This window comes from Archocentrus centrarchus, chromosome 4 (genome assembly GCF_007364275.1).
Source record: "Archocentrus centrarchus isolate MPI-CPG fArcCen1 chromosome 4, fArcCen1, whole genome shotgun sequence".
NCBI lineage: Eukaryota > Metazoa > Chordata > Actinopteri > Cichliformes > Cichlidae > Archocentrus > Archocentrus centrarchus.
Window position 1 is genome coordinate 27,225,030 of NC_044349.1, and position 10,964 is coordinate 27,235,993.

The following is a 10,964-nucleotide window of genomic DNA, read 5'->3' on the forward strand; positions in this document are numbered from 1 at the left end:
ATACTGTGGCATGCAGCCCGGAGCAGCCAAGAAATGAACTGCCAACCTTCCGAATGGTAGGTGACCTTTTTGCAGATGTCCCTTCAGGTGTTCATGAGGTGCCATCTTTATGGGGAGGAGTGCTACATTCTGTTTTATTTTAATGGTTCCTCTTTCCATCCCCATCCTGATTAGCCAACATCTGGGATGGCTTGCCAGCTGGGCCTCCAGAGGCTGGTCATTTGTTCACTCCTCTCTCTCTCCATTTTGATGCAGGCACCTTTGAGGTGCTTGGTATCTTTTTCACATATTTATTTATCTAGTCCACAAAAAACCTTCTTGCATTAAACTATCAACCTTTTGCACACAAATGTTTTCTTTTAACACTTTAAAAGTTTCTGCAAAGGCAGATCGTGTTTTAGGATTACATTTTTCTTGACCACTTTAAAATACAGATGATCATTAGCCTACTAATACCATTGTGTATCTTAATTGTTTTTTTTTTGTTTTTTTTTAATAAAGCCTGTCATGTCTGGTAGATCTTGCAAGCAGAACTGTGATCTGAATGCGTTGTTGTGCCAAACATATTTGCTATTTCAAGATGAGCTCTATAGGTTCTCAATAGGCTCTTCTTGTTGATGTTTTAACCCTTTATTTTATTTATCTGAGTTATTTTTAACATACAATGTAACAGCCAGAGCTGACAGGCTGAAGAAAAGGAAAATAAAGAAAAGAAAAAGGGAGAGAGAAAGAGAGCAAAAAAAGGAGAATAGAAAGAAAGAAAGAAAAAAAAAGGGGGGAAAGAGCACAAGTAAATTAATCAAATAGTTCATCACTTTAACATTAAAAAATACTATCAATACTTGCAAAAATAAATTTGTGTGTGAAAAACAAAACTAACAAAGCATGTTATGTACACCAACAATTTTGTTGAGTTGTGATTGAGTGGGTGTTTGTGTCTGTGTCATGTTTGTGTCTGTGTCATGGAACGTACTTACCAATGAGGGCAAAACGCTGCAGCTCCACCCATCAGAAGCTAGAGGCAGGTAGAGAAAGCCTCAGGAAACCCAGGCCACCAGCAGCCCACCAGGAGCCAGGAAGACCCGTGGCTCTCTTAATTGGTTTAATATGGATGGGATGGGACCGATTTAATGATTCTCGGTCTGCCCAGTCACCAGCCTGCCTTGTCTGTCTGAGTAGTTCAGCAAGAGGACAGGGATCCATTCTCTCTGTCCCTGTGAAGAAGTAAGGCTGACACATTTTCATGTTTGTGAGGATGTGATTTTTAATTTCTAGTGTATCTTGAAGAAACTTTTATGAATTGTTATTTCTGTTATGTACATTTTGGTTTTGGTTTTGTTAGCTTTCTGAAAAAAAAATCCTCTGACTTGAATGTAGATCTTCCAGCAACACTCTCAACAAGAGTTGTAATAGCATCAAAATCATAGGAAGGAACCCCTTTCTAGCAACTAACGTAATTAATCTGTGTTTGACCACTAACAATCTCTGCAGTAAATAAGGTCTGTCTTCTGCAAACACTCAAATATTAAAGTGAATCACAGCAGCATTGGTGAGAACAAATACAACTGGTTTGATTCATTTTTGAAGGAAAACTGAGGAAAATGTAAAGGCGCGGCCGCTGCCTTTCAAACTAAGATGACACTTCAGTCTCACTCAGTACTTATCTGTGTCCTGCTAACTTTAATGTAATTATCCTTGATTGACTCAAGTAACATAAAAAGGCACACTTACATGCAAATTAGCAACTCAGAAACAATGGGTGTGAAAGATAGTCATCCTCTCAACATGAAACTCAACCATCCTTCAAACACCAACATTTGCAACAGATCAGCTAGCTGTGGTTCTCCTCAAGCATGCTTCAGAAGGTGGCAGTGATCGGTGCAGGTCCCTCTGGCCTGACCAGCACCAAAGCCTGTTTGGATGAAGGTCTGGAGCCCACATGCTTTGAGAGCAGCAATGACATCGGAGGTCTTTGGAGATCTAAGGTGGGCAACAAAGATTTTTTTGGAGATATAACTGAGAGTATATTAAAGTTAGAATGATCACATGTTCTGTCTTTCAGAATGGTCGTCACCAAGCCATCTCTTTGTTTTTGCTAGATATTTTGCCTTATTTGCACCCCAACATTTAAAGTGTTAAATAGTTCTTTGCGATGTAAACAGTTGTTTAACTATAAAGACACATAAAAGCATGTAAAAAATGTAATCTTTTTAACTGTTTAAGTAGAAATTATAAGACATTGTAGAATAATTAAAAATGTATTTACTTTAAATCCTTTAATCATATATTTCAAAAGACTTTTGTTTGGAGTACGTGACAAAGAAAATTTGCAATGCTATTTTTTTTTTTTTCCTGTGCTGACACAGAAGTGTAGTCCTGCCAGAACCCGCCGGAGCGACGCTCTGTTACTTTTTAATCCAAGAGAGGAAAGAAAATATTAACAGGATCAGATTTTGTAAAATCTGCACCAGCTCAAAAACCTCTTTTGGCATCAAAAAGCTGCTGTTGGGATTTACTGAAGCAGTACAGTGTCGGTTTTGTAACTGAAAGCCTTGGGGCCAAATTACTGTGGCAAGTTGATGCACCCATGGGGGTGGAAAGTTCTTTGGGTGAGCTAACAGTGTACTAATTTATATGCAAAAATAGATTCAGTTCATTTCAATAATAACCTGCCAGGAGCAGCACAAATCTGTGACTCAGAAATGACCACACCTGATGAAGAAATGTGAGAGAGCTAATAATGTCCTAACAAAAATAGTGCAATATAAGCACAGGTTGTACATGTGTTTTTCTCTGAAAACATTATGACAGTTAAGATCAATGAGCACAGACTGAAGAAGAAACGACATGTTTTTTCTATACCTTTGAACTGTGTGAGGTGCTGAGCACTGAGACTCACTGAGACCATTGCTTTTGTTTTTCCTGCAGGCTGTCATTAAAGTCTGACACACAAACATGGTCACATTAACAGCTGCATTTTGACACACATTTCCATATGATGCTTATCTATGGTTCTCATAGAGAGAAGTTTAAAAAACAAATTACATGAAAATTGGTCTGAGTGCACACAGCTGAGAGCTGTAGAGACATTTCAGTTGTGTGTTAAATATTTTCTTGCTAAACATTTGTGCTGTGAAAGGGAAACTCCTAATACATAGGCAATAAGGCCAACCACCAAAATACCTGCTGTGTCCCTGCCTTTCATTCATAAAGCTGTCACTAAGCATCTTCATTAAATCCAGCTTGTGGCGATTTTTGGTTTTGCTGTGGTGCAGAGTGTTCGTAAATCAATATATTTTTTAAAGTGAGCCAGTGGATTTGCAGTGTTTAATATTTTTCATCAGAAATCAATCCATAAGCAAAACAAGTGTAGTCATACAGCTTTCTAACACCACAAAACACCACGGAGTTTGTTTTTCTTCTTCTGTGAAATCTACATAGGCTACAATTATGAAACATCTGTCAAAATGTTTCAAATAGTGGGACTCAGAAAGATCAGAAGTGTCTAAGATTAATGTCAGAATCTTACAATATATAATACCAACTTAGCATTACATAGCAGGGGGGGGACAACAGTGATTTACACATGTGACACAGTTACTGTGGCTCGACTCGGGATCTGATGATAAACAATATTTTGTGTTCTTCTGTTAGTTTGTCATAAAAAAAAAACCCTCCTGGATGAATCCTACCTCCACCTGAGACATCTCTGATTCTCTGACATTAAGTCTGTGAAAAGCAGTGGAATTAAAATTCACCGCAGAGCGAGGGAGAGAGCTGATATCAAAGGTAGAGAGAGCGCGGGGAACTATCCCACAGGAACGAATGAAAAAAAGAAGACACGTTCAGAGAGGAGGGAGCTCTAAGCAGTATGTAAGCAGTGATGAAGACTTTATGTTCTTAAATTCAGTCTGACATTTGAGCACTTTTGCCATAGTTGAACAATTGAAGTTTGCTACTGTGGTGAAATACCCATAGAAACAAATAACAACTAAAAGGTGCACGTGGGCCACGTGGGCATGACCGATGGCTCTGCTACTTAAACAAATGGCACTACACCTCTGCAGACACAATATTAAAACATAATACTTGTAATAGTTTAAATTGAGGTGAAGTTTTATTGTCAAATATATTTTTCATTAATTGGTTTTATGTTCTCCTTCTTCAGGAGAAGCCGGAGCCAGGACGGGCCAATATCTATAAGTCAGTTGTTATCAACAGCTCCAAAGAAATGATGTCTTTCAGTGACTTCCCCCCTCCCGCTGACCTCCCTAACAACATGCACCACTCTGAAATCCTGCTGTATCTGCGTCTGTACACTCAGACCTTTAACCTGCTGCAACACATACACTTCCAGGTTGGTGACCTTCAGGTTTCTTTCTAAAGAAGATAAGCTGAGAATATTTGTCTATATGGAGTAATGCATTTAATAGCATAATAGTATGGTAATAATGATGATTTGATAATGATAAGGCTTTACAACATACAGCAATAGATTATTGTTATGGTAAATAAACTAGTACTTTACACTTTCTGGGTATTCATAAAAAGAAGAAAACCTAAATGATACTGTAAACATTTTATTTGTTTTTAATATATAATGATATATAATTAGATTTACTGATTTAAACTGTGCTTTTGGTTGCTTTTAAAAGTGTCCAAATAAAGATTTTAGCTTCATAATTATTTTACAGTTGTAATTTCTGATTTTTTACATTTTTTTTTTTAACTCTGTTTATCAGCAACTCTGTTCTGAGAAATGTGAAGCTTTTTGATTGCCTCCCGGGGCCGGAGACGGTGATGCAGGAGATCTGAAACTGCTGGCTAGGGATAAATGTAGATTTGGTCAAATAGTAATTCAGGTTGGCAGTAATGACACCCGGTTACGTCAATCAGACATCACTAAAGTTAATATTGAATTGGTGTGTAACAATGTCTCTGGACTCTGTAGTTTTCTCCGGGCCCCTCCCCAGTCGGCCCAGGAGCGACATGTTTAGCCACGTGCTCTCCTTAAATTGCTGGCTGTTTGAGTGGTGTCCAAAAACAATGTGGGCTTTATAGATAATTGGGAAGCTTTGGGGGAAAACCTGGTCTTGTTAGGAGAGACAGCATCCATCCCACTTTGAATGGAGCAGCTCTCATTTCTAGAAATTTGGCCAAATTTATTAAACCCCTCCAAAAAGTGACTACTGAGGGTTGAGACCAGGAAGCAGAGTTGCAGTCTTACACACCTCTCTGCAGCTTCTCTCCTCCTGCCATCCCCCCAAAACCCCTGGGAGCAGATGGTGCCTGCTCCCAGACCACCAAAAACACACCAAAAACCAGCAAAAGACTATTTAAGCATAAAAATTCACAAAAACAATATAGTATCCTCAACTGCACCAAAAAGTAAAACAGTTAAATGTGGATTATTGAACATTAGGTCTCTGTCTTCTAAGTTTCTGTTAGCAAATGATTTTATGCTGAAAAACTAATTCATGCATTTATTACTTCTAGGCTGGACTATTGATATTCATCTTTATCAGGCTGTCCTAAAAGCTCCCTGAAAAGCCTTCAGCTGATCTAAAATGCTGCAGCTAGAGTACTGACAGGGACTAGAAAGAGAGAGCAGATTTCTCCCATATTGGCTTCTCTTCATTGGCTCCCTGTTAAATCCAGAATAAAATTTAAAATCCTTCTCCTCACCTACAAGGTCTTGAATAATCAGGCCCCATCTTATCTTAAAGATATCATAGTACCTTCTTATCCCAATGGAGCACTTTGCTCTCAGATTGCAGGCTTACTTGTGGTTCCTAGGATACTTTAAAAAATAGAATCAGAGGCAGAGCCTTCAGCTTCAGGCCCCTCTTGTGTGGAACCAGCTCCCAGCTTGGATTCAGGAAAGAGACACCCTCTTTACTTTTAAGATTAGGCTTAAAACTTTCCTTTATGATAAAGCTTATAGTTAGGGCTGTAGCATGCTGCTGTAGGCCTAGGCTGCTGGACGGTTCCCATGATGCACTGAGTGTTTCTTCTTCACTCACTTCTTCACATACACTGTTAAAAATGCCCCGCATTAGCATTTAACATGTCCCCATACTTGAACACAAATAATTTATATGCTGTTATAAAAAGCAGCTGTTATATTCATTCTAGATGCTAAATAATTAATGTCTTGCCAATAAATGTTACAGATGAATGTCAGTGAAAAACATTCAACATTGTTTGTGTTTTTGTCAGACTACTGTGGTCAGTGTAAGGCAGAGACCAAATTTTGAAGTGACCGGTCAATGGGAGGTGGAGACGGAGAGCAGAGAGGGTCAGAGGGAGAGACATGTTTTTGATGCAGTGATGGTTTGCACTGGACATTTCACCCAGCCTCACCTGCCACTCAGAGACTTCCCAGGTAAATTTAAGAGAGGTAGCAACTATTCTTGCTTCAACACGACAAATGTCACACACCATGCTCTATACTAAGGATTCAACAGTGGGTGAAATGACTGACAAATCTTTATAATTAACAACAAGCTCACTATATTTTTTTTCTTGTTCCAGGTATTGAGACCTTCCAAGGCAAATATTTCCACAGCTGGGACTACCGCAGTGCTGAGGGTCTGGAGGGGAAAAGGGTGGTGGTCATTGGAATTGGGAACTCTGGAGGTGATATTGCCGTAGAGATCAGTAGAGTTGCTGAGAAGGTACACTGCTGCACTACATTTTGTCACTTCTGTGTTGTATTTTAAAAAAAACAATGATGTTTCATATAAAAAATACTGTATTCCTAAAGGAAGCATGAAAAAACACAACATCTAAACTCATGAATCTGAGCCTTCCCTGTGCTGACATGACCTGCAGGTGTACCTCAGTACCAGGAGTGGAGCATGGGTTGTTGGCCGTGTGGGACCAGGGGGACTTCCAGCAGATCTTGTTGGTTCCTCTCGTATGGATGCGCTGATACGAAAGATCTTCCCCTCATGGACCAACAGGAGGTTGGAGAAGAGATTGAATCAAGCGCTGGACCACAAATTATATGGCCTGAAACCAAATCATGGGTAGTAAATCAAAGTAGATAAAAATGTTTGTTTGTTTGTATGTTTTTTAAATAGTGTGGTCAGTGTACAGTAAGCCAGAGACTAAATTTTGAAGAGACGGGTCAATGGGCATGTTTTTGATGCCTTGATGGTTTGCACTGGACATTGCACTGGATTTTCATTAAGTGTTTTAACTTAGAATTTAAATGTCCTGCAGTTGGCATCATAATGAAGTTCAGTGGGGCCAGAGCCCTACAAAATGACCTCACTCACTGGTGTGAATGTCTCTGACCAAACAATCAGGAACAAACTTCATGAGGGTGGCCTGAGGGCCTGACATCCTCTAGTGGGCCATGTGCTCACTGCCCAGTACTGTGGAGCCCGACTGGCATTTGCCACAGAGTACCAGAATTGGCAGGTCCACCACTGGCACCCTGTGCTTTTCACAGATGAGAGCAGGTTCACCCTCACAAACCTCTACAGGCTAGGCAACACTGAATCCTTGGAGCCATTGTCAGGCTCTACGCTGGTGCAGTGGGTCCTGGGTTCCTCCTGGTCCACAACAATGCCCAGGCTCATGTGGTGAGAGTATGTAGGCAGTTCCTGGTGGATGCAGGAATTGATACCATTGACTGATCCCATGTTTGCCTAAATTCCTGAGCTAAATTCAATAGAACACCTCTGGGACATTATGTTTCAGTCATTCTGAGATCTGACATGTTTTCAAAGTGTTCCTTTAATTTATGAGTAATGTATTTGCTTTCAACTGAAGGCCAGGTTCACTGCTCCTGCTAACAGTGTGTGACTGGCCTTGTTCTTTAATACGCATTTGAAAAAGGTTTGAAGTGATTTAATTGAGAACACCAATGCAGTGCTATTTTGAGGATTTTCTCATGTGAGTCTATTTAGAGTATGTGTAGAAACAATAGCATTATTTACAAATGCAATGAGATGCTGGTGTGGGTGGGGAAATGCATTACTGTTTGAGAACTGCATTAAGAGTGGTGTGAATGACGTCCCTGATGTGAGAATTGCATCAAAGTGAACAAGGAAGGTTCTTTTTTTGTTTTCAAAATAGAATGCAAAACCTTGTACACTCAAAAATTAGTATTCAAGTATTCACTTTGATACACAACAGGATTCAGTCACCTTCAGAAAAATATCAGCTTTTACAGTAGGCATTTAGTGTCAGTAAAAACACACAGGGCAAAACTGTTAGGAAGTTAGAAGCTGAAAAACACACCTCTAGAGTCCGCTGTCTTTCTGATAAAATATCTAAACATTTTGACTGCCTTGATATACAGTGTCAAAAGAACTTTTTTTTATTTTGGAAGCAGTGATACAAAAATTACATTTCAAGACATGAATTAAAAGTTTCAGCCTTTTGTAAGATAGCATTTTACTGCATGCATGAGCTGTTTGGGAAAATGCATCATCAGACCTGAAAACCGAAAAAATTATGCAAGAAATGTGCCAAAGCAGATAACACATGGCGGCTAGTTTCATAGTCGACTAAACAAGGGGAAAAATAGACTAACCGACTAGTCAAAAATTAAAAAACACTCAACATATTTTAGCACTGTTTAATGGACAGTGTCAAGATCTGTCCAAACAAAGGCATTTGAAACATTAATCGCATTCTTCAGTCCCCGCTCATCCGGGCCTGGGTCAGTGAAGTCCAGACCTCCCTCTCCCCAAGCCTCCTCCTCCAGTTTACCCCTGATGGGTCTTTGTAGAGGTACAACGTAACCTACGTAACTGGCCGACGTTGTTACCGGTGTTTATGGTTGTACAGGTGCGTTATGTGTGTTAATTACCTTTCGGTCGTGTCGCGGTGTTTTACATGGTGCTGACCAACAGAAATATAAAATGCTGGGTCTTTTTTCCCTCCTGGTTCTACTCTTTGCTGTGGTCAGTTTTAACGGTGTTTCTCGGGAGGTGCACTCAGGTTACATTGTAAAAATTTAAAAATATCTAACAATATTAGACCTAATAAAAAATATTAGGCAAAGATTAACAGTTATGGGATTTTTCTATAACGATGTCAGGGCTGCAGCTTCATCTGGTGGCAGATGGCTGCATAACATTTAGGACAACCATTTACGGCACTGAGCCGACTACTGTTTATTTGCTCAAGATATTTGTGTGTGATTGGCTTTGTCACTAACATATTTCCTGTATACAATTCTATGTGGCTTTCCATTCAGTTTTTTTGCACAGATTCCTGTAGTGAATGATGACTTGCCAGCTCGGATCATCTCAGGTCGTGTTGTGGTGAAACCAAACGTGAGAGAGTTCTGTGGGTCCAGTGTGGTTTTTGTTGATGACACCATAGACAAGGTAGGGCTGTCCCTTTTCATTTGGCTTTAAAAATGAAATAATTAAAAGGTATTTAAATGCCGATAGTCATCTAATCACATGGTTGTCTGTGTGTCATATAGGTGGATGTGGTTGTGTTTGCGACAGGTTACAATTACAGCTTCCCTTTCCTGCCCTCAGCTCTTCAGGCTAAATGTGGTTACAGGCTGCAACTCTACAAACACGTGTTCCCTCCTGCACTGACCTGCCCTACACTGGCAGTAGTGGGCTTCATACATGGCTTTGGAGCTATTAACCCTCTGGCTGAGATGCAAGCACGCTGGGCTACAAGAGTGTTTAAAGGTAAAACAATGATGATGGAAAATCATGGAAAGGGCTTCAGTGGGAATTCTGGGATGTATTTTTATATTTTGAACTGTGAAAAATGGACTTTAACAGCATAGGAAAACTGAAAGCATCTCTCTAATGCAAAATTATAAAAACTTAAGATCGCCTGCAGTAACTGTGTTTAAAATTGTCCTATATTTTCCCCTGACAGGTTTAATTGCCCTCCCCACATCGAAGAATATGATGGCGGAAATTGAGAAAGACACAAGAACCATGCATCAGAAGTAGGAAATAATTTTGCACATTAATTACAGAGCTCCTCATACCCCCCAAATCCTTATTTAATTCTGATAAAGTCCTTTAGCTTAGACTGCTTAATCATATTTTCTGTTATCTGTTGTTTCTTTGTTGCTTCTCTGTTAGGTTTGCATGCTCAGAACGTAACCCACTGCAAGTGGACTACATCCCTTACCTGGACTCTCTGGCTGAAGAGGTGGGGGTTAGGCCAAATATACTGTGGCTCTTTTTTAAGGATCCAACATTGGCACTGCAACTTTTTCTAGGACCCTCCACACCGTACCAGTACCGTCTGACTGGACCAGGAAAGTGGGCTGGAGCCCGTCGGGCAATCCTCACTCAGTGGGACCGGGTATTTCAGCCTTTCAGGACCAGAGTAGTATCAGAACCAAAGCCAGAGACCAGATTCTCTTCTAACCTGAGCATAATGATTCTCTCAGGAGCTGTTCTGTTGTGTTGTGTCTTCTACAATAAACACCATTTGTGCTCTTGCTTCTCTGCTCCTTCATTCCTCAGATCTCTTCAGGAAACCATGGGGTAAATGAAGGAGCTCAAGGCAGAGAATGTTTTTACAACGTACTAACCTGACAAGCTGAGTAAGAAATAAAAACATTATTAAAAGAAACATATTCTGATCATAAGTGTAAAACTGCTTGTTAATGCAAACGTCTAATCATCCAGTGCCATGGTAGAAACTCAATGCATTTAGGCCTGCAGACATGGTCAAGACAACCTGTTGAATTTCAAACCGAACAAACCACATGAAAGCGTGTCCATCGTGCTTTGTATCAATGCTTCAGGCTGCTGGTGGTGTAACGGTGCAGGGATATTTCCTTGGCTCCTTTACTACCACTTAAACATTAAGGATGAATACTGAGGTTAGTGTCTAAAGTCTCAAAGTTCAGATCATCGCAAACTGGTTTCTTAAGCATGACAATGAGTTCACTGCACTCAAATGACCTTCACAGTCACCAGACTTCAACAGAGCACCTTTGAGATGTGGAGATTTGA

The 10,964-nt window shown here is 40.0% G+C and overlaps 1 protein-coding gene across 3 annotated transcripts; it reads left to right on the forward strand.

Annotated features, from left to right (window-relative positions):
* Positions 1-1,026: 1,026 nt before the first annotated feature.
* Positions 1,027-10,558, forward strand: LOC115778898 (dimethylaniline monooxygenase [N-oxide-forming] 5-like). Of its 3 annotated transcripts, none has more exons than XM_030727270.1 (10): positions 1,027-1,224; positions 1,827-1,985; positions 4,169-4,357; positions 6,220-6,385; positions 6,535-6,677; positions 6,835-7,031; positions 9,218-9,350; positions 9,452-9,671; positions 9,868-9,940; positions 10,080-10,558. In XM_030727270.1, exons 2-10 carry the CDS (start codon positions 1,854-1,856, stop codon positions 10,492-10,494), a joined length of 1,668 nt encoding a protein of 555 aa, XP_030583130.1. In that variant the 5' UTR covers positions 1,027-1,224; positions 1,827-1,853; the 3' UTR covers positions 10,495-10,558. The 3 variants fall into 3 exon arrangements, 2 of the variants coding, with proteins under 2 accessions (XP_030583130.1, XP_030583131.1); XM_030727271.1 differs by lacking the exon at positions 1,027-1,224 and adding an exon at positions 3,655-3,873 and having other exon boundaries at positions 1,857-1,985; XR_004019877.1 differs by lacking the exon at positions 10,080-10,558 and having other exon boundaries at positions 9,510-9,671.
* The last annotated feature ends 406 nt before the right edge of the window (positions 10,559-10,964 follow it).